Source organism: Cryptotermes secundus, unplaced genomic scaffold, assembly GCF_002891405.2.
Source record: "Cryptotermes secundus unplaced genomic scaffold, Csec_1.0 scaffold2369, whole genome shotgun sequence".
NCBI lineage: Eukaryota > Metazoa > Arthropoda > Insecta > Blattodea > Kalotermitidae > Cryptotermes > Cryptotermes secundus.
This window is the reverse complement of record NW_019743198.1, coordinates 1-27,912: the sequence shown is the minus strand read 5'-3', so window position 1 is coordinate 27,912 and position 27,912 is coordinate 1. Positions and strand designations below refer to the sequence as shown.

The following is a 27,912-nucleotide window of genomic DNA, read 5'->3' as shown; positions in this document are numbered from 1 at the left end:
GCACAGTGAAGACCATGACTGGGAACACTAGTCTGTGTGTGACTGTGATTCATGAAGGATAGTCATGAGAGACTAGAGGACTGAGATGACAGAGTTAATCATGAGGTAGGCGACAGCCAGTGAGGACAAAAGGTGAGGAATCTATGGTATCGGAACCCATTACCAGACAAACGGCGAAGCCACAGCTGACTGAAAAAATTAATGTGCGCTGCAGTGAAATTCAGAATGTGTGAATTAGTGATACAGCTATAGTTACTTGTAATTACAACTATAAAAGTCCAATAAATCTGATTACCAATCCAAACCACTCCACAGTCACTTATCACAATGAAGGGGGAAGTTGCTCACGCTTCAATCCTCATGGGAGGGCCCACACAGGGTAGTCACCCAATTAATGAGGTGGCGTACTGAATTCAGAGGAACCCTAAAACAAAGACGATGATCATACACCTGGACTAGCTCATGCCTTACCAGGTAACCGCTCAGGATGAGCTGCCCTAAAAAGGGAGCAGTTGGACAAGTTGAAGGACAACAGCATGCTGCATTATCCACAAAGAAAGAAGACTGGCCTCCTTAGAAACTGGAAGTGCCAGGGCCAGCAAGACGTTGAAGTGCCATCTACCAAGACGAGTATACATTTCACAGCTACGTCCCCTAAGAAAAGAAGAAATGGCAGAACACCTGTAGGCTACTCAGGATGAGCAGCCTTAAGGTGGGAGATGTGTGGCATGTCTGCTGAAAGCCAGAATACTTTAATCAGAAGAGACGTCTGTTAGTAGGTTACGGAACAATAAACAGTGATGCAACAATAGAATATGAAATGCAACGTCTAGTTATGGATGCAACAATACAGGAAATGTCGGAAGTAGTGTTTTCTGTTGGGTCTGTTCCAAAGCTCTATCACTCAACCCTGAGAGGAAACTCTTTGGGCGCCCCACATTGACAAAACCACAACTGTCTGACAGTAACAAAATCTAGTCTTGGGCCTCACATGGGGCTTGACACCAAGGCTGACTGGCTGGCAGGCCATGGGTCATAAAGTGACTTTTGACTCAACTTTGGAATTTGACAAGGTGAAAACACACCTGGAGTCATGGGAGATGCAACACAGCCCATAACCAGAGAAGACAGGAACTGCTGATCACAGAAGACATGGAACCTATGGCACCAGGAGCTGTTACCAAGCAACAAGCAGTGAAGACACAGCAGACTGAAAAGACTGCTGTGAACTGTAGAGTACATGATTGGTGATTGTGCTAGAATTAACTGTAGTTATGATCTGTAAGAGTCCAGGAAATCAGATTGCCAATCCAAACCCCATCTATAGTCACTGACATGTGACAATTTGGAAATGAAAAATTAATGAACCCCATGATACAGGTTCTCTTTGAGAAACTTACAGCTGTTTGGTTGGCCAGGATATTCCCAGCTTTACTGGAAACCATAGGTTTGACATAATGTTGACCAAACTCTATTAAAACTGATATATGAAACTGACTACTCACCTCCATCTAGTGCTGTCATCAGTAATGGTGCAACTATACCTCCATTTTCCCATACATCATCATGGTATAGTGCTTAATTAATTAAGCATAGTACCAACTTTACCTTTTTTTTTAAATATTATTTAGTTGAGCTTCAAGCTTCTAAGGAATAACGGGGCACTGTGGTTGTCAGGTTCTTTTGGGGGAATGGGGTATTTTACAATGCTACCAGTAACGCTTCTACATGGTGTAAACTGGTAGAACAACAAATGGATGAACTCTAAAGGATTTGGAATGTATTAGTCATAGCCTAATTCAGGTACTATCCTGGTATTTGCTTGAAGGGGCAAAATGAAACCACAAAAAGCATCAGTCAAGATAGCCAGAGTCCTGGCGGGATTCAAACTATGTGCCTCATGAAAAACAAGACTAGAGAGTTTCCACTATGCCAGCCCACTCAGTGCTAAGTAATTTGATGTGATGAGACAAACAAACGATTATTCACAGCAAAATATGAGTACTGGAATCAGATATAACTTTTAAGGTCATATCCCATCATTCCCAAAGTGGAGGGAAAAGGAAGGAAAGCACAAATTGCCTCTGTCTGGATGTTCACAGTACCAGTCCAGTTCTGAACAGGGAACCTTTGAATACAAACCATGCAGGTTACTGCTCCTAGTAGCCTGACCAATCTGCGAAGCTGAGAATGCCCAATGTGATGGACCATGCCCTCTTACAATTTTAACTGGATTCCTTTTAAAAACCAGCGATGTCTCTCACACCATCGTTTATATTACCTGGGGAATAAGAAACACGAATCCCTTGCGAGGTGGGGGCGGTGACTTGATTACGGTCACAATAATAACTGGGTGGAGCATTATTTTGAGGTTCATATTATATACTTTCCCATTTACATTACCGAAACCTTTGTTAATTGTCCAAGGTTGAACCAAAAAAGCGGCCGTCCTGCTTTAAGTTATTTTTAGCATTTCGGTCCGTATTTACAAATACCCTTTGATCTTCCGCAATTTATGATTTATCCTAGTAATTACCATACCTCTTCTTTAAAAACAAACAAAAAACAATACCACTACACTATTATGGGAGAATACTTAACGTTATTTCTTCTGACGTAAGAATTATTTACATTTATATTCGTATATCAATTGCGACTACTCTAATCCCCACACATTTTTCACATCATGAATTTACCCAACGCCGTGATCATACTACACACCCAAATGGTAGATATTGGACCGCAACACGCGAGTGAAGAATTCTAAATGTTTTCATCCATATTAATAAGAACTAGACTCGGCAATGTTACATAACACATTATAAAAACACGGACATAAATAATGTCAACAATAAAAACAATATTTACCCCAACTTCTCCTGCCACTCCCACGTCTTCCTCTGAAAAAATATGGTTACTGCGTATTACACAGTATATTCCATAGATGGTAGCATCGTCGAAGCAACTCCCTCAACTTTGAAGGTGCGGGAAATTCAATGGCAGGACATGTCACAGCATATTTTACCGTGACACGCATAACAAACTGAAGAATCAGAATAATATGCACAAAGTTACAGTAAACAATGGGACATACAAAATACAGGCATGCTTGTTTATTCAAATATAATCCTTGTTCACACATCTAACATAACCTAATCTGAAATACTATTACAGTGTGTTTAGACCTGGCCATACTAAAAAAAAAAAAAGGCTGTGTATTTGCGTGGCCAATATGTGAGGTAAGGATTGTAGAGTGTGTATCAGTCAGTTAAACAAAAGTTGTTACAGTGTCAGTTTCTCTTCCTGTTGATCACATACTGGAAATCAGAAAACAGTTGTTTCTTTCACATTTCCACCTGTTAAAAAGACTATTACATGGGAAATTTTCCCATGACCAGTCACAAGCAGTATTAAGCAATGTATATAAATTTACAGAGGAGCTGTTGAAGAAGCAAGACTTCAGTTCCACACAGGAAGTAGTACCTCAAGCAACTAGTGAATCAAAGACAGCAGTCACACAAATTAAAAATGAACCAGATAGGACTGAATCTGGTGCATCAGCGTCATTTGCAGCATCTCATAAAAGCTTGAAAATCCCTCCAAGCAACATTGGGCAATTTCAGTCAAGCATTAGTTTGTTGTACAACAAATTCTACGTCAGAGGTAACAAAGACCGTTATTAAAGGCAATATATACCCAACTGAAACAAATATCAGACTTTCAAGACAAATTTTGATATTTAGATTAATTCTATGTACCTTGGACTACTGATGGAGGTCTAAAAACATGGATGTTCTGATGGAGCATCACAATGTAGTAGCACAGACTATCTCTTACTTGTGATTATGCATAAATACGGTATTGAAGGTTGCCCCATAGCATACATGGACCATAGTCAAAACCATTTGGCTGGAACGATGCAAAGTACCAAGGTCTGTTTGCCCCCATTTTGAAAAGGCAAATAATAATTATCATGAATGCTGCTAACAAAGAAGGCATTATACAAATGAATCCTCCAAGTGCTATATAATCACAAAATTTCATGAAAACTGGCCCAAAAGATGGACTAGTGGCAAATATATGTTAGCACGTGTAAAAATAATACAGATGAAAATGCAGGAAATTAAATCATCACAGACATTACAATATCCAGAAGAACATAGAACAGAAGAAGAAGCAAAAGCAAAATCAGTAAAAAGAAGGATGAACTAAAAATGTGCCAGTTGATGACATACATGCACATATTAAAGGGATCACATTCAGAAATGAAGAGCAATATTTTCTAGTGTTTGGTACATCCATTTATTGTCAAAATATATAAATACCATTTAATTATTTAATATACATCACATTAAAGTACCTGACACAAGTTCAAGGTAATCCTACACTTATAATCTATCACATCTTATTCACACACCTCCTCCCTGGTTCATATTTGGAAAGTGTGCAGTTTGAATCCAGGCCATATCACCTATCCTGACCGTGGTTTCTCATAGTTTTTCTCAGTCCCTTCAGGAAATGCCAGCACAGTACCTCAATTAGGTCACAACCACTGCCTTCCAAATCCTTTCCAGTACCTCTATTATCCTACCATTCAACACTACACTCACCTGTGAATGAAGGCTTCTCTGAACAAACACTGATTTGTAAATATAACAAAAGGCAAATTTTTAATGACATGAATATGCTTTGGAATCCTGTTTATCATGATATTGTTTTCAATATCTAAACTGCTGTAACACTCAACTACATCCACAACTAAATATTCCAGTCATGCCCTGAACTTTTTGAATAGAGGGTGCTTGATGTTGGAAGATGTTCTCTTGTATTCTAAATAAACAGCATCATCAGCTCCTGACAAAGAACTCATGTTGCCGACTCGGCGATGGACCTAATAACATAACAAAAATATTTAGAGGATGACCCACGAGTCATAGACACCTGCATTACCGTGACTTTAAATAAGCTTCAACTAAGCCAGAAACATACAGAAGCACAAAAGCACTGTGTATAGACCTTAAGTAGTGCACTTACAGTGGGACCTATACGAGGTCCTTCTCCTGGAACTCTCTCCTCGTCTGCATCAATGTCGCTGGCAGCAAGTACCTGCTGTAGCAGCTGACCTTGTTCCTCCCTCGTCTTGTATAACAAATCAGGTTCCTGAAGCAGTAAGATGAGAGGCGTGCACCTAGCAACCAAGACTTCAGCCCTTACATTAATAACACAGGTGACTCTTTATTATAAACAAAGGCTGTGTTCCTGAAGAATCACTGCAAATATCAAAAACATGTAACACGGGAAAGGCATTGAATGTGTGAGCATGGCGGGGTAGATGAGGAAACAACCAGGCCAAAACGATGGAGAAACTCAGTGAGCACACATAGCAACTTCTATCAGTGCCACTGTAAAAAGGTAAAGTTATCCCTGTAACAGGCCATGGAGGTCCATAGGATTGTGCAACACTGAGGCTCACACAGTTTCTAGGCAATCAGCTCAGAGATGATGTTGAGGTTGTCAGCCTTGCACACCAGCCTACCTTTACCCCCACGAAGGTTCCAGGTACTCATTTCTGTTAGAGGTTGAGTCAACCCCAGGGCCATAGTGCGGATGGAAGGATTAGGTTATTTGAAAAATCCCATGACCAAAATAAAACCACAAACAATGAAAGCACATATAATTAGTCACATGTGAGATCACACATATGATATCACCTTTGATGATTACTGCCATCTGTGACATAATGCCATGCAGTATCCTGTAAAAGTATCAATATTTCAGGGGAACCTGCTGCCATCTCAGGGCACAAGAGTGGTACAGAAAATCCCGCTACTCTGAAGGAGGCAGCGATTTGCCCCAAAACACTAGTAACTTTCCATCAAGCTACACAGCATCACATCCCAGAAGACAATAGTCTTAACATTCATTGCCACGAAATCCTCAGTTCCAACAGTTATTCTGGGATTTTCCTCAGGTCCTATGGCCAGATGTAGGATATCATTTTACAAAAATGCAACTAATCATCCGTGTAATTCTGTTGCAGTTACCTCATCCATGCCAGCCAGCTTGGTGATCACCTTGTAGCTATAACCCTGGTTGACAAGAAATCTCTGTCTCTTGCGAGAGTAACTCATCTCCATTGTGTCCTGAGATACCAGAGTGTAGAAGAAAGCATTGTATTCCTCAGCAATAGCCCCTGCAAAGTGAAACAGAAATATTTTGGTATAGGCAAAGTCCTATGTGTTCACAAGATCTCCATTGCGTTTCCCATTGTACACTGAAAACTGAGGCTAGTAACTTTCTAGTGACAATATAATGATATGCATCACTACCTTATGATGCACCTTCAAAAATGCCTCAGACACAGAATAGTACAAATGATGGATAACTAGTAAATCAGAAAGGATGTGTAAAGAAGCAATCATGCCTTAACAAGATTTCAGATTCATGAAGATTGCAATCATCCAGAATCTGACATCATTTGGTATGGCAGAACATTATCGCCATCCCAGAGGAACCTGCTGCGACCAACATCCGGGCATCTTGTAGGCAAATCTTTTTGTGTGTTACTTTATGGCACTGTGAGTAGCTAAGCATAAAACTCTGAACACTAGGATGACAGATAGATTGGAAAGAATTTGGAAGGAAACGGCTGTTGCCTGATAAAGGTATTATACAGGTATTTGCCTGAGGGGATTGAGAAAACAGCAAAAACCCTGTCAGGACAGCCAGTGTCTCACATCAGATTCTGCATAAGCACCTCCAAAGTATAAGGAGAGAACATTACACTAGACCAATCTGCTCAGAAATACCTTCTCTTAATTCCTTAATTTGAGTGTTATTCCTAAGCTTCAGTTGTATATTTTGTAATACTGTTAAGGAACGCAACCACTTCCCAGAGGATACAACTACACAGCTGCCCATGGCATAAACTCATTCTTGATTATTTCAGTTGTCAACAATTTCTATCCTTTTATGGACCAACCCTCATTTAAGGTTTCTTTGTGGGGTAGCAGATTTCAACACACTACACTGAGGAAAATCTTACACAGAGAACATTCAACACTGAAATTATTAACTTGGGGTCACTGAAATTGAGTGATAAATGAGGAAAACCTTTAATCAAGGAACATTAAACAGGGAGTTCCGCTGCATGACCATAAAGCTCACTACTGGACCTTATCCACAGCTACTTCAAACCAATTCTCCATACATGGACACTTTAACATTAACCTCCCATCTACGCTTATGTCTCCCCTACAGATATTCCATACAAAAAATCTACAAAACATCACTACAGCAATACCTTTCTTTGCACGGAGAATTCGACCCAGTCGCTGAGCTTCTTGTCTTCGTGAGCCACCATGGGAAGAGATCTGGATGAGGACATTGGCTTCTGGCAAGTCAAATGATGTGTCAGCAACCTTACTGACAAATATGGTGTTTACTTTTGGGTTGAACTTGAAGTTCTGCAGTATCTGAATTCTTTCATTCTGAAGTTATGAGAGATATATACATAAGCAAACTATATAATGCAGAGCTAACAAGAACATGTGGCCAGGTAGCCCTCAAGCTGCCAAACTTAGTAATATGGACTGCTTATAATATAAAGTACACAGAATTGTAACATGATATACAAGATAACAAGATTAAAATCATACAAAATAATACACATTATATACTGCTGTGTGATAGCCATAAAAAGAATACAATGACGGAGTTCTAGATATGTGACGCAACAAAAGGAAAACAATGACGTGCCTGAGAGCACGAAAAACATGCGAACAGTACAGTGATCTCCTCACCAATCAAAAGTTTGCCTGATGATGGCCCAGGTGGGGCTGAAACATGTTGCAAATTAGAAGATCATATGATATAAATTAAAGACATTCTAAAGTATTTAATAGTCACTTTTAATGTAAACAATATACACGTAGTGTCTTAATGAAGATATATTCGTCATAGTGACAGCCTGAGAAATGCAAAACTCGATTACAGGCATGTCTTTGCCACAATTTGCAAGTTGTCTACAGAAATACTGATGGAAAGGGGAAAGTTTAATCATCAACCACATCAGATTGTGTATGGCTCAGAAAAACACATTAAACTGTATCAATCTGTTTGTTGGCAGGAAAAATGGTTAAGCTAAAAGAATTTGTCTCACAACAACTTCCATCATTCACACTGACTTGGAAAAATTATGGGCCATTTTTCTGTTTTAATATCTGAGGTATCCACAGAGGTGAACATTCATATTATGGTGTTGCATGTGATGACACTGCATTGCAGTCTGGTAAGTACCAACATTTCAGAGGAATATTACCATCATCTTCAGCATTAAAGTCACTTCAATCCTGAAGACAGAGGCAGCATGTTCCGCTGAAACATAGGTTCTCACAACAGTGGTTATGAAGAATTCTTATTTTCTGGGATATAACAGTGTGCAGTCCACTGAAAGTCAATGGATGTTTTGGAGAAACATGTCACCTCTATCTTTAGGGACAAAAAATAAACCACACACGAAACTTTCATGAAGCAGGTAGCAAGCAGGGCCTTTCCTTTGAAATGCTGGTATCAGTAATGTGGCTTAGGCTGACAATTACGTGAGTTACCCCCAAGCACCAAGGCCACTATTAGGTTTACTGTGTGCTCACAATCTTGTCAGAACCCCTCAAAGAGCTCTGACTGCAGTCAGAAACCATCCGGACAAAGGTGATCCCATTATCTATTGGCTCTAATCACAGATGAATTGTGTAGTAGCAGGATTTTTCCTCCTGTCCATGTTTCCCTGCATTGTGCTTTCCAAGAGGCCCATAATATGTAGGTGAGGCCTCAAGTAAAGCAGCCCTCCAATAGCCCTGCTGAAATGTTAGTACCCACTTACCATACTTAACACAATGTCATAACCCATATAACCGCAATATAATTAGCATATCACAGATTATACCTATTCACCCTTCTGCTCTCCTGAGCAAGAGTGGTCATTTACCAGTGCTTTGCCCAAACTGCCATATCTGACGAAGAGTTGCGGAGAGTGAGGACTAATTCATCACTGCGTATTTATGTCTCTAATAAAACTGCAAATTGTGAGACACACAAACGCTTCCATTCAAACGTACCTGTGAAGTTGGACCATAGATGTACGGCTTGTTCATCTTAATGGCATAATGTTTCAGAGCAAACACATTGTCAGAAAAAACAATGGTTTTGTCACCACGTCTCTCATGATATCGTACCAAATACTGTGTGCTTCGGAACTTGCTGGGGTTCATGACATACAGAAGCTGCAAGACACAATTGAAAACTTGGTACAGCAAGACATACAACAAGGAGAGGGTAGGGCAATGGGCATCACATAATAACAGCAGCAATATAACAAACAACAACACTGATAATATAAAATAGTTCTAAAAACAAAAACCAAACTACGTTGCCTCCAGTCAGCAACTGAACTATACCAAATGAATGACTGCCGCTTGTTGGTGAAGTTAGTGCCAACTAGCAAACCAAGATTAACGGCCGTGGGGAACTGCTGCGCTGACTATGTGACACTCTCTAGCCACAAAAGTTGGCATAAAATAATTACAATCAACTCTCGATTATCCGGGGGTGGATTAACCAGTTTGCGGCTTAACCGGGGCTACTGAGGCTTTTTTGAGGCTTATATATTGTTTAATACTCATTCACTTTTGTTTCACATGGTGAGTTGTAACACTATTTTCGCACTAGTGTGAACCGAGCTCTGCATTCTTTGGTCCCATTATGCTAACACAATGTTCTAGGGTAGGGGTGAAAGAATGCAAGGATTTGTGGAAAGTTTCAAGGACAGATACATCGCCCCAGTTATTATCCTTGTATCGATCTTCAAGTGCGTTAGCAGAATGTCAGGGTGTAAAAGGAAGCGTGTTGTGTTAAGTATTCAACAGAAACTTGAAATTATCAATCAGCTGGGAAAAAGAGGTGTAGTTAAACAATTAGCAATGCAGTACAGTATTGGAGAACAAACTGTTCGAGATTTGGAAAAACAAAAGTGAGAATGAGGAAGAGCTGGACAGTGCTGCTCTTAATCATTTGGAATCCTTACTAGACTATCTTGAGGATCTTGAGAGTGAAGAGAACAGTTTATTAAGTGACAAGCTAATATTACGTAGGCTTCGTACGGATATCCGTAAAGAGGAAAATGGCGCGAAAAAGCAAACGACAATATTAAATTTTTTAAGTGTTAAGTGTTGGATGTTGTTGAACACTGTGATTGAAATAACTAATTCATACTTCTGTGTAATGAAAAAAAAAGTATTAAATAGGCCATGAGATGACATAAAAATGAGGTTGAATAAATTTAAATACAGGTAGGCCTATAGTATTATGAAGGTACAGTATTACAGTACTACTTTTAATAAAATTTGTCTTAACCGGGTTTTCGATTAATCGTGATTTCCATCCCCACCATTATCCCGGATAATCGAGAGTTGAGTGTATAAACCTTATTAAATTATAAGATAATATGGGAACAGAGAAAAAAAAGAGATGTAAAACAATGCAAAGCCAAAACAAATACACTTTAGAGTGATACAGACATGTAACACTGAAACCCTGACACAAAGAGAAACAAAAGTTAAAAAAAAAATTGTCGATTTTTTTTATTGCTAGTGGGGTGGGACTAAGTCCCTTGTACTGCGGCCACTTCTGGCCTACTGTACCAGCCCCAGATGACAGGTTAGGGTGATTGTGTAGCACCTGGTGGTGTGAAGATTGGCAGGGGAAACCAAACTACTCAGAGAAAACCTGCCCCAGCACCACTTTGTCCACCACAAATCCCACTTGACCAAACCTGGGCCACCGTGGTGGGAAGCCAGTGGCTAACCGCTTGAGCTATTACTTAAGGTAGAATAAGAGGTACAGAATTAGAAACGAAATTCTTGGAGAAGCTGGGATTCAAAATTGAATAGAATTACAACAGTTCTCTCATGTAAAAAGAACAGACAGAAACAAGAAGCCAGGTGGTGGAAGACTTCAATAAAAGAGGAAAGAACTGGTATGAAACTGAAAAGGAAAGAATGTGGGAAGAAAGATGAGGACTGAGGCTCATTGTCCACTAACTACTCTAAAACAGAAAAGAGGCTATAAGGAGGAGGAGGAAGGAGGATGGGGGGAGATGAGCAGAAGGTAACAGTAATGATGATGACAAGACTCAAGCCAATGACAGGCTTCCATATTAGTGGTATGACCTATGCTTTGCCTCATCACAAAAATATGAAACACTTTTCACGTAAACTCACCAGTTTCTTACTCGTCTTGCACATGAGATATTCCCTGTAGAACTCTGGGGCCATGGGGCACCATACTTCTGCACACTGAACCCTTGCGATGAACCCACGCTTTTGCAGCTCCAACCAGTTGGCTTCATATAATTTTGGTCCAATAAGGAAGTTGAGATCAGCAATTTTATCATCCTCACGAAGCAGAGTAGCAGTGAGCCCAAGCTTACAGTGTGATTGTACAATTGTTAATACACGCCGAAACATTTTAGCAGGAATTGTATGCACCTCTGCAACATGAGTGATGGAACTTTGTTAACGTCCAAACAAACATGGATTACTTACTTACTCATGGAGCTGAGCCCTTCTGGAGAAGCCGCCAATTGTGCAGCTACCCAAGAATTTCCCAGCATTTTATGGAACCTGAAGGTTCATTTCCATGTTCACAAGAGCCCTCCACTGGTCCCTATCCTGAGCCAGATCAAACCAATCCATACCATCCCATCCTATCTCTCTAAGATCCATTTTAATATTGTCAACCCACCTACACCTTGGTCTTCCCAGTGGTCTCATTCCTTCTGGCTTTCCCACCAATATCCTATATGCATTCCTTCTCTCCCTCATGTTTAATGACTGATATATTGTGACTCTCAACAACACTCTCTCAGAGTTTCTTACAAACTTTATATACACTCAATGTGAGCCCCATAAGTCACACTCTAGACATAAATCTGATGCCCCAGTTCCTCCCAGACATCTACCAGAGTGTGGCAGGTATTTGATACCACTGTTTCAATGAACTTAAACTGCTTACACGTGTAAACTGACTTTCACTGTTTACAAAACTAATGATGAATGTTTGTAATAAATTTGTCCCCATATCCTGAATGAGACACAATGCTTTCTCCTGAGTAGATGGATTATCACAATATCTGTACCTCTAGCAGATGGGAAGAGTCACATTTGTGTCTAGTACTAGCAGAAACTTGGAAAGATGAGCTACCTGCCGACATACACGACATGATTTCGAACTGCATTATTAGTTACAAGTAATATGTTTTTGGACATTATCCATCGTCTTGACTCTTTTTAAAAAACTGTCCTCTTTCTTTTTTAAAACACAACGTTTCCGAGAATGGATTCTGTCCCCATCCTCAGGAAAAAACCTACTCAGTTGGGTCCAATAGATAGAGCTAGCCCCTATCTCTGGACCAGAGATTAGTTCCTTGCAGTGTTTGCTTGGTTTATAATTACCCCGTAATGATGAATGATGGTAGGTTCGTTTATAGGTCTAAAGATGTCAAGTGAAATGGTTACTTGCAATTCTTGTTATTCCCTTATCAGACAATTTTAGTTTTAATTGTTTCTTGCATCCTGTTGTGTATTAAATGAATATTAGAGTTAATTTTACCGACCACACAACACGTTTTTTATTTACTGTCACACTACATGTTTCGACCTCAAGAGGTCATCCTCAGGTGTACGAACACAGTTGCACAATCACACACAATCACATTCGTTTTTCCACTTATTTTGATCCTGTATCCTGTTCAGGTCCACGCTCAAATAGTATGTGTCAAGTTCTTCTTATAAAATATAAGTTAAAAAATACAAATGTTAAAAGTTAAAATTTAAAATTTAGTTCACTGTAGCTAGTTATATTATTACCACTTGGTTAAAAAGTTCATGAAATAAACTTCAACTCATCACATTGACTGCACTTTCACTTTTGAAGGTCTTGTTGTTCTTCGGCGTCCTCTGATGTTTGATCTATTATGTTCCTTGTCGTGATGGCTACTGATTGTCTTGTTTGTTGGGTTGGTTCCTGTAGGGTATTAGTGGTGGTGGGGGTGGGGTTGCGGGTAGGGGTGGGGGTGGTATTCTGAGAAGATAAGTAGGTGGTTTTGGGATATATTATATTTCTTGCGTTTGATTTGCTTTTATTAGGATATCATAAATTGGGTTGTAACTATCAGTCAAAGCTTCGTTCATTTGTAGATTTTGCTTAGTTAATTCATATATGTGGAAGCTTTCTAGTGTGTTCAGCATTTTTCCTTTCTTTTCTATGTGGAGTATTTCCATTGCTTTGTCTATGGTGTGGTAATTGTGCGTTGTGTCCAGTATGTGTTGGGCGAATTTTGATTTCTGCCCGTTCGTTTTTATTTCCCTGATGTGTTCTTTGTATCTTGTTCTGAAGTTACGTCCTGTTTGGCCGACGTATTTTAGGTCACAATCTTTACACGTCATCTGGTATACTCCACAAAGGTTGTATTTATCCGTTGTTTCATATTTTGTTCTTAGAAACTTTTTTATTGTATTATTTGTTTTGAAAGCTATTTTTATATTGGTATTTCGAAATAGCTTAGTGATTCTTCTAATACTGGGGCTGAAGTATGTAAATTTGGTCCATTTTTTCTTCTGTCTGAGTTGAAGTTTATTTCATGAACTTTTTAACCAAGTGGTAATAATATAACTAGCTACAGTGAACTAAATTTTAAATTTTAACTTTTAACATTTGTATTTTTTAACTTATATTTTATAAGAAGAACTTGACACATACTATTTGAGCGTGGACCTGAACAGGATACAGGATCAAAATAAGTGGAAAAACGAATGTGATTGCGTGTGACTGTGCAACTGTGTTCGTACACCTGAGGATGACCTCTTGAGGTCGAAACATGTAGTGTGACAGTAAATAAAAAATGTGTTGTGTGGTCGATAAAATGAACTCTAATATTCAATTTTAGCTTCCTCAATGGCTGTTTTAAAAGCTGGATGGGTGCTAACAGATGTAGTATCATGCAATGCTACTTATGGAAGAACTGAAGACAAACCCTACAATTCATACCCTGGTAACAAGAAGTGAATTAAAAAGAATCTGGCAAAAAACAATCATAACCTACAATAAGGTACTACTTCAGCATTTGGCAGATACCCGAGGAAAGTCACACAAAAATTAACAGATTTTCAGTCAATACTGGCACCATACAAAACAGTCTACATATAAAGCACTCACCATCAAGCACCATGATGCCCCATTCTTGGTCCTTCAACCAATTCATTGTTTGCTCTGCTTCCCAAGATCGCTTTTGAGTGTGGGTGATCATTGAATATGTTGTGACCAGAATTCCACATCCCATGGGCTTGTCTTTGGCTTCAGAAGTAAACCGACAGATCATGCTATCATCCGCTTGAAACAAACACATTTGTTTCACATAACTGAAACATGTCTTAAGTAACAAATAATACAATTTAGGTTCTCCACCATATTGGCCAAGGGGCGACAACAGTTTCAGTCCCCCGAAGCACAAATACTATTGCTGTGTCCATTTCTGTTAGACTCATTTTAATATTATCCTCGCACCTACTTCTTACTTGTTGCAAGTAACCTTTCGTTTCAATTTTTCCAACTAAATACAACATGCATTTCAAGAGCATAACCTTAACCTGACTAACATTCATTGTAGCAAGATGTGAGGCCCTCATGGTACAGGTTTTCTGGGTTGTGGCAATGCGTACTTTGGCGGATACATACTGTAACGTGTTTGGCTACTGAAGATTCCGTTTGTATTGGTAATTGGTTTTATTAACCATTTACTGGTCATAACCACAATTAATTATTACACTGTTACTGATTTACACAACTTATACTCACTACACGCTAATCTCTTCAGTCTATCTACACGTATTTATAACACGGGAGCTATACAAGTCTCAATGAATTACACACTGCCAATATCAATGCACTGCAGCACACGTAATGTCTTGAAGTCACACAATAAGTCTTCACTGGTTGACTTCTCAGCTATCGCACACTATCACTGATTATCACACACAAAATCTTCTAATCACATGTTCAGTTCTCCCGTGGATCCCTCCGAGAACTGACTAACTCTGACTAACTTCTTCGACTGACAAGCTGACTACTGTTCTGTCTGTATCTGTCATTATATAGCCTCTGCACTGACCACACAGAAAACAGCCTATATTGTTGGAACGTGTTTACCGACTGATTGCATAGCAATGTTTGCTGCACAGACTCCACTGTTGCGTGATGTCACAGCTCAGCAGGGAGGGGTGTTTACCGAGCATTGTGTAACGATGGGACGGGTGGGGGTACATGACTTCACTCGCAGAAATGCAGAGATCACGTGACTCCTACTCCCAGTTGCGCAATCCAAGCATTCACAGAGTTGTCGCCTAGCAATGCACGGATACAATCCGCAACTCTCCCATTGTGTGAGTGCCCTGAGGCCTCTGTGGCTCAACAGTTCCTGCATAGGGCAAATGCTCCCTCCTTAAGGCTGTTCATCCTAATAGCCTAATGCTGCATCCCTGTTCTTTTTCTTCCAAGGGCTGTGCTTGCAACATCATCTTCCCTGGTGGTGTTTCTTTCCTTCTCATTGTCTGCTATTCCTACTGCTACATCTGCTCATGTATCTAGTTACCAGACACCAGGTTTGGATTGGTAATCAAATTTACTGGACCATTACAAACCGTAACTACAATTAATTATAGTGTTATTGCTAATTCACACACTTTACAGTTCACTATGGCATGCAATTTTCTCCAACCTCCTGTTGCTTCCCCTCTCTCAGTTCCAAATATTCTCCTCAGCACCCTGTTCTCATGGGCCCTCAGTCTATGTTCTCCCCTTCACATGGAGATCTCTAATTTCACACACACATCTTTTGATATTACAACACATTTTAAAAGTTTTCTTCCATCTGTGCCATGTCCAGCGGCATATCATAGTGGCAGCAGTGCTGGAGCTTTGGGTTCCACCCACTGAGAATGAGTTACTACACATATATGATCATTACAGATCTCTATTCACGTGGACAAGTAAACTACTTCATTCCACCTATACAAATACACTAATGGCAAACAAACAAAAGAAGCAGGCTGACCTATGTAACAAATAACTGGAACTAGTGATACCTGTGGACCACATTTTGAACTGCTGCTTCCACTGCTCAACTGAAACACCAGAGTTGCAGAGGACTAGGGCTCGTTTGCGCACTGTACAGCAGGCAGTAACACCAACCAAGCTCTTTCCAGCACCTGCACATGACATCACAACACAGTACTGTGTGGAGCACACACACTCAGGAGAATGCTGTGCTTACAGTGACACCTACCACAAGGAAGAACAATAACTCCAGATCTTGCGCGTCCATTTCCAAACATCTTCCGCAAGCTCTTCTCCTGATATGGTCGCAGCACAGCAGATGGTTTCAGATCAATACTAGAGCACACGCAGAAAAGTTCATGTGAGTGAAAGGTCTTCCTATAATAATATTTTGTAAAATCAAACTGCTACTTTAAAGCTACTCTCTTAATACTAAAATGACAATGACAACAAAAATAACAATGTCAGTGACAATAAACCACTACAGTCCAGGACACTGCCACAACCACCACCACCACCACCACCTTCTCTTCCCCTGAATCTTGCACTCAGACTATACGCTTTTCCAAATTTTAAACACTTTCATTGGGCCATGGCCAAATATCCTCAAGAACTAATATTAAATATTAACCAAATTCACATTTATCCCAATTTTGCATTTTTTCCTTCAAGTCCTGACAATGAAATTTTACTCCATTTTAAGCTTAGAAAATTTTATTTCAGAAAACTCAAAACAGCAGTGGTGCCAGGCCACACATGTTTGTCTGTCTGTGTATCCTACACACACAAGTTTTTCCACCTAACTGAAAGCTACAAACACTGGTGACTCACAAACAAGTCAAGGGCAAGGGCAGGGTCAAGGGCTGGGAAGGAGGGAGGGAGGGAGGAGCCACCTGCTTGCATGCTGGTTCCTTGCTCGCCTTATTCTTCGACCCTGAAGATGGAGGCAGTATGTTCCTCCGAAACATCAACTGACTTTTGATGGACTAGACGGCATTATATCCCTGAAGACAGTACTCTTCATAACCACCGCTGTGAGAACCTCAAATCCTACAACCTGTTATCTTCATTTTTACAGTTCTGACAGCCTCAAATCCCCTGTTAGTTTATTTTTATTCGGTCAATGCAATCCTGGTAGAAAAACACCATGCACACACAGTATGCTGCTACAGTATAACATTCTAGTGTTACAGAGTCTAACTTACTTATTTACTTACCATGGAGCTGAGCCCTTCTGGAGGAGCCGCCAATTCTGCAGATACTCAAGAATTTCCCAGCATTTTATTGAACCCGAAGGTTCATTACCGTGTTCACAAGAGCCCTCCACTGGTCCCTATCCTGAGCCAGATCAATCCATTCAATACCATCAAATCCTATCTCTCTAAGAACCATTTTAATATTGTCCACCCACCTACACCTTGGTCTTCCCAGTGGTCTCTTTCCTTCTGGCTTTCCCACCAATATCCTATTCGCATTCCTTGAGTCCCCCATTCGTGCTACATACCCTGCCCACCTCATCCTCCTTGACTTGAGCATTCTAATTATACTTGGAGAAGAGTACAAGTTATGAAGCTTTTCACTATGCAGTTTTCTCCAACCTCCTGCCACTTCATCTCTCTTCTGGCCAAATATTCTCAACAGCCTGTTCTCAAACACCCTCAGTCTATGATCCTCCCTTAATGTCAGAGACCAAGTTTCACACCCATTAGGAACCACAGGCAAAATTATAGTTTTGTATATTCTAATTTTTATGTTTTTGGACAGCAGAAGAGAAGACAAAAGGTTCTGGACTGAATGGTAGCAAGCATTAACCAAGTTCAATCTCCTCTTAATTTCCTCCTGAATCAGGTTTTGGTCTGTTATTGTTGTTCCCAAATATCTGAACTGTGCCACATTTTCAAAACATGTTTCCTATCTTTATGTCATGATTTTGCCCTGCATTTTGGTGACAAGACAGCAACATATACTTAGTTTTCTGTGTGTTTACTTCTACACCAACCTCTTTACTTGCATCAGAGTCTAACATTAAAATAATTTTTAAGTTGAAGATGGACGCACTTGATATCAGGGTTCACTGTGTCATTCCTGAAGTCATACTCTGCCAACAGGGGGTGCTCCAGCTCAATGCATCGCTTTTGGAGAACCTCAATCTTCTCCTGTAAGAACATGAAATGAAATGCACAAGTTCAGTTCCACTACTTGGCCACACTCACTTTACATGTGGATAATGTGTGATGGGGAGGAACACGTTTGCACTCTCTTGCGTACAATCAGCTGTTGTGTCATCAGTGCCAGTACTGCCCCTACCGACTACAAAGTTAATGTAACCAAACAGTAGACATAGTGGCTCCCCAACAGACAGGGCTACACTTCATGTACATTACCAGCACAATTCTTGGGGCGTTTTACCTCCTCCCTTCAGAGAATAGTTGACCAAGTCTGTGGATCCTTGCCTATCTTATGACACATATGTACACATCCACTGGCAAACACTCACTTGTACCATATGATAGGCAGTACATTCTGCCATCGGTACTCATCAGGGTAAAGTGCCATAACTACGAATCTGTACATCTCAAGCGTTCTATATCAAGTTGCAAGAAAACAAACATATCTCAATTCTGAAGTCATTTGTCAGTCGCAAACTTCAATAAATCGTCAAGGTAATTCCTTCTGTTTTGCATAGTAGCACACAGACCATATTATGGACCAGAACTGTGATGGCTGGCAATGCTCCCACACATCAACTTGTCAACAAAAAAATCTCTCTCACCCCATCTTCCTAACAATACTGCATCTTAATCTGTTTCCGTAACTGGCACGGGGACGTCACTTCCCTGACTGACAATTTATATCAGTACTGGCAATGCACGCTTAAAAATAGTACGGGGCCAATCCATAGCTCAAGCAGTTAGTCGCTGGCTTCCCACCGCAGCGGCCTGGGTTTGATCCTGGGTCTGGTCAAGTGGGATTTGTGGTGGACAAAGTGGCGTTGGGGTAGGTTTTCTCCGAGTACTTCGGTTTCCCTTGCCAATCTTTATTCCACCAATTGCTCCACAATCACCCTCGCCTATCATCTGGGGCTCGTACAATAGTCCAGAAGTGGCCGCAATACAAGGGACTTAGTTCCACCCCACTAGCAATAACAATGCAAGCTTAAAAATAGTACAAGAAATAGTGGCGAGTGTTATAAGTTGCGGTTACAGTTAAAACAAGAAGTTCTGAGAGGAACTAATTACCTACTTTCCTTTCACTACATATCGAGTATTTGATACAACACGGCCCACATAGTAAACACCTTGTCCATGTGTATTTATTGTTGTGAGAATGTGTTTACTAAGCCACTGCCTAGCTCCACTATTCCAGTTTGTTAGGGAGTGACACACAGACAGCAAGGTGATCTCATATGCCACCTTCAATTTTTAGCCTACTCTCCTTATTTTGGAAAAAATAAAAGCAGGCTTATGCAATCTCCATCTTGTCTGTATGTGTATCCCCCCTCATCATTTGAATGCTTCTTTATGGAACTTGGTATGTATATCATGGCAACTGAGCCCATCTGAATGGTGTACTTCATAAATCCCTCCCATCAGTCTGTGTGTATCTCCCCTATTGCTGCTCGGCAACAGTTCGGTAAAGAAGTTCCCATAGCAACAAATATACCCAACAATAGGAGAACTGCTGGATGCAGGTACAACAAATGAGGAGCTGTGATAGCAGAGTCAGCACAGTCACCAGGCTATGGGCTGGACAAACAGGAAATCTGGGTTCAATTACCATCAAGGGCTGAGATATTTTTCTTCTCCACAGCAACCAGACCTGCTCTGGGAGCCCACCACTCCTACCCACTGGGTGCCAAAGTTCTTTCCTCAGGGATAAAGCTGAGCACTCATCACTATCTAGCGCTAAGAGTAAGCATGCATCGAGCTATATATTGACTCTGCTGTTATGGCTTCCCAGTACTTACTCACTTACTTACTCACTTACTTACTTACTTACTTATGGAGCTGAGCCATTCTTGAGGAGTGGCCAATTCTGCAGCTACTCAAGAATTTCCAAGCATTTTATGGAACCCGAAGGTTCCATTACCGTGTTCACAAGAGCCCTCCACTGGTCCCTATCCTGAGCCAGATCAATCCAATCCATACCATCCCATCCTGTCTCTCTAAGATCCATTTTAATATTGTCCACCCATCTACACCTTGGTCTTCCCAGTGATCCCTTTCCTTCTGGCTTTCCCACCAATATCCCATATGGATTCCTCATCTCCCCCATTCGTGCTACATGCCCTGCCCACCTCATCCTCCTTGACTTGATCATTCTAATTATACTTGGAGACGAGTACAAGTTATGAAGCTCCTCATTATGCAGTTTTCTCAAACCTCATGTCACTTCATCTCTCTTCAGTCCAAAAATTCATGTCTTCCCAGTATCATATTTAATTATGCACAGGGATAACTTTGTCTTTTTTTTTTATTTCCTTAGATGGGCTTAATGCTTTGAAAGATTAAACTAACATACTGAGACAATGAACAGATAGATTCATAAGCACCAAAGTGTGGAGTAGACAGAAACTATGTCAGGCAACTGACCTGATTCACTTCAAAAGAGACAGTCTTGAGGACAGCTTCCTCGTCATCATCTTCATCCTCCTTGTCCATCTTGTCATAGAAGTGAGTGATATCTTCTGGTACAGTGTCCTCTGCCGGCTTATTGTCAGTCTGGTCACCTGATGTACCATTCCCAAAATCTGCTGGTGCAGCGGAGCTGGTGCTTCCTTGTTTGGAACTAAACTGGTAATCATACAGAGCATTCATTACACTCTGCTTGAATTGTCTCTTTGATACAAAGCAAGAATTTCATCTTCATACACACACGAATTCATTGCTCACCTTTTTTGACAATTTTTAGGGCAATAAGTAAATGGTAATGGAATTAACTGTTAGACGAAGTGCCCTTAAACACGTAATAAAGAGAACAATTATGAATAACAAATCAGTTATAACAAGCAGTTCTAAGCAAACTCATAAAACCTGCTTTCCTGCTGAATAGACTTCTGTTCCTACAGAACTGTTACTTTTACAACTGCTATTTTATTTTATTTCTGCAAAGATCTAATTATTTAATAACACAATATGTCAATGTTAAATTTGTTAGATATAGCCCCAAGTTTCACACTATTGCTATATTTGTAACTGCTGACATACAAAAAATATTTCATGTGTTAAGCAAGGGCGATATTGTATTTAGGTGATTCAGAAATGATTGACACTAACCTGATTAAAACATGACAACGCATAGCAAAAATGAGGCAGTTTCAGGAATGGTCGACGTAGTCTTACTGCAGTTCTAGGCATCGCTGTGAAAGCTTCATGATGGCCTCCTGGAACCAGACTTTTGGCGAAATGCGACATGTCTGGTGGGTATGGCATCTGCCTCTTAATGGGTCCTTCATTTTGTCTAAGCGAGCGTAATCTGAAGGGTCTAAATCTGGAGAGTGGGGAGGATGTGAGAGAACCGTGTAGCCAAGCTCATCCAGTTTGGGCGAGTGTGGGCAAGCACTGTCGTGTAACAAGAACTTTCTTGGCCCACTTGCCTTTCTTCCACTGCTGAATTCTGCAGCACAGACAGGTCACAATGTCACAGTCAGAGTTGCTGTTCACTGTCGAGCCCTGAGGAAGTCAGTCGATGAGCAGGATTCCTTGTGTGTCCCAAAAGACTGATGCCAATTGTTTTCCACATGTCAGCGCTGGTTTGGCCACTTTTGGAAGATGACTGTCACAATGTCGCCATTGCATGGACTGCTGTTTCTCCTGAGGTATGGCATCACTGAACCAAGACTGGTCACCAGACAAGCAAAAAATTCAGCTGGATTAGTGTCATTAAGTGCAAGCAGCTGCTTGCAGCTGTCAATCCGGGCCTGCTTCTGTTGCTCAGTCAGGTCGTGGAGAACCCACTGTGAACACAACCTCCTCATTTTCAAATTATCTTGAATATTTGAGTAAACTGTCACTTGACAGAAACCTATCTCTGCCTGCAACTGCTTTATGGTCACATGCCTGTTTTACACGATCAGATCAGAAATTCGCTGGATCATGTCTGAAGTGCGCAATGTTCCCGGACGTCCGATGCTTACTCTCTTCTTTGCACTTTTGTTCCTGTTCGTGACGTTCTGAATCCGTCAAGACACAATTACACGCCTTGGGGCAGCATTTTTGCGCACTGCTGTTAGACAATGGTGAATATTACCCACAGGAATGCCTTCTTTCCACAAAAACCACATCATCCAACGTTACCCCTGATAATTACCTTTCATCACGTCCATATGTGACCCAGCAATATTTGGAACAAATGTCTGTTATGTGGCACCACTTGCACTGTGCACTGCCATCTGTTGGCAGTCTGTACACCTACACATACTATCAATTACCATCATCAGCTATACAAATCTTCCTACCACTTCCAAATAACGCCCTTGTCTCAATCATTTTTTAACGGCCCAAATACACATTTTGTGTGAAATATTTATTTTATATTCTGTTGACACAATTCTGTATAAATTGAATACATTTATACTGTTTTCACTTCTTACAACATGTTTTGGCCATTCATTCCATTGTCAGGTAAGTGGAACAGTATAAATCTATTCAATTGATACAGAATTATGTAAATGGAACATATAATAAATAAGCTTCATAAATCTATCATTTATCCCCACCCCAAATTTCAACCGTTCAGCGCTAATGGTTCGACAGTTACTGACACCAAACTTAAAGCCAAAGAGATCTTTCAGAGAGCCACTGTACTGTCATTTCACATTCTACAAATTTACCTTAAAGAAAGTCACATATTTCACCTAGCACTGTTCCCCGGAGATGTGCAATAGCCCTGAGTAGGCAGCACATTATCACAACCTCAGTGTCTAAGTCCAGAGCTCCATTTCTGACTAAGAACTTGCCTGGTTAAGTGAGAAGTTAATTAATTTCCGCCTGCCAACAGAATATGATTACGTTTACTAAAATCATAAATGTGTGAACAACTGTCACTCCTTGGGATCAGGAACAGAGGATAAAAATCTTAGAAATCGGTAATTAAATGCAGTTTATTTAAAGAAATCTGTTATGTTCTGTTTGAATATTAACCCGACATGAATTGACAAAAAAATTTGATTTGGTTTGTAATGCCGCAAGTAGGGGGGGCGTGGAGTGATCCCTCCTCGCCTCCACGTGTAACGCCGCGCCGTTGGTACCACTTGTAACGTCATGACGACGGGGGTGTGCAGGTACCCCTCCTTGCCACCCCAGCTTATGCTGTAAGGAGTTAACACAATACTCCTAGCTCACCCTTAGCTAGGATTCTCCTGTTCGGGGTTTCCTTCTCTCAAAAAGCTGCTACCATCTCTTATATGTCCTTTCTATCGTGGGGACTACCCCCTGACATATAGTCATAGCTCCTTCTTGACCATTCCTCACATAGTTTACAGGTAGCCACGTGTTACGTTATTAATANATTCACACGATTTACAATATTTACATTATTACCAAGGCCGACTTGCAGTCGGGACTACATAGTGAATTTACCTTAAGCTGCGCGAGGAACCTCCCCTTCGGGGGTGTAACTGGAGTCTCTCTCTCTATCCTTCGTAAAGTTCACTCTTAACCTAATCTACCCTTAGTTATACCTATTGAAACCCACATATTATATTTTTCCTACACGCTATCCATAACCTTGACACATACACTATAAGACACTTATTGCCTGACTAATATCCTAGGCAATTACATGATCCTAGTATCCTACCCTAAGGGCTCACTGGGTACACTGGAGTTTGCACATTAAAATAACTCAACAACACTGTTATCACCAATACTATTAAACAACATGGCTGATATGAGTAAACGTACCTTACGGGAAGTAAAAGATGTAGGCCCACTGCCTCCGCTCGTAAGGCCCATGTTGAAGAGAGCCTTCGGCTGACAACTCAATATTCTGTGTTAGATCAGAATCCCAAGTCTCTCGAAATTCAGTAATTTATAGTTTTAATTTGCTAATTCAGCTGTTGTTAAAGGAGGGAAGTTACTCCTCCCTTGTGTTCTAAATTCCTAAAGTTATGTTCTAATTGGTTATTATCGGTGGTTGTGGGAGGGCCCATGGCGTCTCATCGCTGTGTATGCGGTAATATTACGATACTCCCGTGGCCTAGTGAGGCAAACTTCTTGCCAGTGCAGTTACGTATGAATGCTGATTCTCAACATTCTTAGCCTAGTTCTTGCCCCGGTGTTGACAGATTACTGTAATAGCTGTGAAACACTTTTCGTAAGTCTCCAGACATTTCGGTAATGGCTTAAATTTCCAATCTCAAATTTGAGCCACTACATGGTTCATCCTGGTCCATCACACTAGCAACATTACAAATGGCTACCAACTCCATCAAGTGTGACTAACAAATTTCTCTTTTTGTGAGTCACACTGGATGGAGTTGGTAGCCTTTTGTAATGACAAAAACCATAAAATACAGAACCTGATGGGCTTAGGGCACAACAATAAACCCTCATTCTGAGCATTGTGTTTGATCCTTGTCTTCCCTTTCTTACTCCTGATGAAGGAAATAGATGCAGTTTCCGAGACACTGTGCTTGAAAGAATTCAAGACAATGGACAAGGTCCAAAATAACAGTTATATTTAACATCATTTTCAGGATCAACCTATCCTTGGAAGTAAGAGAATCTGTTCTGCAGGTATCTCACCTCAAAAATAATTCTGCATCCTTGCCTATGTGGGCACATCCCAGAAGGGTAAAGAAGCGTTATGACTCACATAAAATTTACACATTCCTGGGTCCCCTTTACAACAGACGGCCATTCTTATCCACTACCATTTGCTTTTTCCCTCAGTCTCTTCAATTTCAGCTCTTGTAACTAATTCTCTACATCTTCCAAGCATTTCACTTCAGGCCTTCCAATTCATCTTCTACTTTCTATCTTAAGTATGTTGAAAATTTTCTTAGCCAACCTCGTTTGATCCATTCCAGTCAAGTGCCCCAACACCTCTGATCTTCTCCATTCAGTACCTGTTACCAGTTCACACGATCTAAACACGATCTGTTTAAATTACACACTGCATTGTCCTATAGCTTTCTCACCTGAGGGACAGCTTTCTTATCCTGAACTTGAGTAATGAAGCCATCTGGGTTTTCTCCAGAGCCATCCGCATCATCAACATTCCTCCTCAACCTACACTGCTGTATTACAGGGTCCTTTAACATCTTCTGGAGGACTTCAGGGTGGGGTGACTCCACAAAGTACTGATTATGTTTCAAAACAAGTTTCACCTGTGTAAATGAAGTAAAGATTGATTTAAGCACAATACATCACTGGAGGTCACGGTGCAAGGGCCGACATTGCCCACCCGTTATACATTCATTCATTCATTCATTCATTCAAAGTTTGATTTCTTTCCAATGTAACATACGTAGTGATCTACCATAGGAAGTTACAATGAGCTCAAATATGGGAAACAGAAAATAACTGTAGAATTATTGTGGGAGAAAATCTCTTTGGTAATGGTAACCTCGAAAACTGAGGACACAACAGAATAATGCTAAAGAGATTTTAGGGAAACAAATTGTGAGGACATGCCATGGACTGAGCAGAGTTAAGTTACTTCATTACACAATATAATTAATTTACATGCATATCAAACATCTAGGTGAAATGGGTAACACACTTGCTCTGTATTCATGAAGTTCTGAATTCGGATCTCAGCCAAAATACTGGCTACCACAACTGAGAACTTTCATGGTTTCCACAATCCCCCAGAAAAATGATGGACTTGTACTTCAAATTATGTCACAACCATTCCCTTTCAAATCCTTTACAATTCATTATTCGCTAATCAAGATATGATTTGGCACTAAACATTCTGAGCTACAGACACCATCCTTATATGAACCACAAATAAATAAATATGTAAATAAATAAATCAACTCATTAGTTAATTAAAATTTTAATACACTAGTTAAATCTTAAGTCTCTCTCTCTCTCTTCACCCAAGGAGGATGAGGTGGGCAGAGCATGCAGCACGATTGGGGGAGACAAGAACTGCATATAGGATATTGGTGGGAAAGCCAGAAGGAAAGAGACCACTGGGAAGACCACGACATAGGCGGCTGGACAATATTAAAATGGTTCTTAAAGAGACAGGGTGGGATGGTATGGACTGGATTGATCTGGCTCAGGATAGGGACCAGTGGAGGGCTCTTGTGAACACGGTAATGAACCTTCGGGTTCCATAAAATGTTGGGAAGTTCTTGAGTAGCTGCACAATTGGCAGCTTCTCCAGAAGGGCTCAGCTCCATGAGTGAGTGAGTGAGTGAGTGAGTGAGTGAGAGTTAAATCTTAAGCACATACCTTTCCATATGACAGGGTACAGAGCTTGATGAACTCCACGATGCCGTCTGGAATGCTTGTCTTACTCAATCTCTTCAGGTATTCGATGATGTCGTGAGTCTGGAGGCCAACACTGACTGCAGCATACAGGGAGTAAGCAGTCAGCTTGTACTGTGAAAGTAAGTTTCAACTTGTTATTAACTTTATTTCTTTTCAACCCACATAAAATCTGTATTGTATTCTTGGGCAAGCCCCCTAGCCCCCTACAGTCCTGGAAAGACTGACCTGCCATGAAAAACATCACTGTGGCACCATAAACCTACATAGCTTTGTGACGCACCTTATTTCATGGTACGACAGGGTAAATTTGTTTCAAAATTAGGTACATGTCCAGAGAAAATCTAAACAGTTGTGCATAGATTCCATCATAATAAGCTATCCATGGAAAATTCCATCTTGAGATGAAATATTCAATGAGTATGACAGAAAAAATTAGAAGACATAAAATCAATCTACCCTTTTAAGGATCAAACCTGTTACAAAAGCAGTTTCACAGATCTGTAATCACTATAACCATTTTAAAATCAGGTTATTGGGACTCCTAAATTTCTTGATGAGATGTATAATGCAATGAAAATCTTGAATATACCGTAAGAGCTCTTAGAGCTGGGTGAGCTTGAGCCCTGTGGTACTGCAGTCTGAAATGGGCCTAATGCAGCAGTACCTGATGACGAATGAGCATAAACACCTTCCTATCAACTGGATACCAAAGACTATTTTCCAGGGGGTAAAGCAGCCAGGGAGTGAAGCTGACCACAAAATCTTTACCTACTAGCAGGGAGGAGAACACACTTATTATACCCTCATTCCTCATACATCTTCATGGCGTGACGTTTAGTTCAGTGAAGGGAAAACTTACCATTTTAGGCCGCGCCATACCTCAAGCGGTTAGTTGCTGGCTTCCCACCGCGGTGGCCCAGGTTTGATCCCAGGTCTGGTGAAGTGGGATTTGTGGTGGACAATATGGCGCTGGGGCAGGTTTTCTCCAAGTACTTCAGTTTCCCTTGAAAATCTTCATTCCACCAATTTCTCCACAATCACCCTCACTTATCATCTGGGGCTGATACAATAGGCCAGAAATGGCCGCAGTACAAGGGACTTAGTCCCACCCCACTAGCAATAAGAAAAACTTATCATTTATCATTTTCACCTTCACCCAGAAGACTGAGACAGTCCAGAAGAAGTCTGGTAATATGTAATGATTATGTTTCATAATACAGCAGACTCCCGATTATCTGCAGTGGATGGGAAGTAGTAAACTAACTTCTGAATTGGGATTTATAAAATGGCACATATA

At 40.6% G+C, this 27,912-nt stretch overlaps 1 protein-coding gene across 1 annotated transcript; it reads right to left on the bottom strand.

Moving 5' to 3' along the window:
• Positions 1–4,284: 4,284 nt before the first annotated feature.
• On the bottom strand, positions 4,285–26,735 carry LOC111874105 (general transcription and DNA repair factor IIH helicase subunit XPB; the record flags this gene model as incomplete). Its single annotated transcript, XM_023869326.2, has 13 exons — positions 4,285–4,891; positions 5,035–5,160; positions 6,045–6,193; positions 7,304–7,490; positions 9,117–9,281; positions 11,277–11,545; positions 14,272–14,445; positions 16,197–16,319; positions 16,397–16,503; positions 18,226–18,323; positions 20,760–20,960; positions 25,310–25,498; positions 26,577–26,735. Coding segments are annotated over 13 exons (2,067 nt in total), but the record flags the coding sequence as incomplete, so codon positions are not given.
• Positions 26,736–27,912: the final 1,177 nt, after the last annotated feature.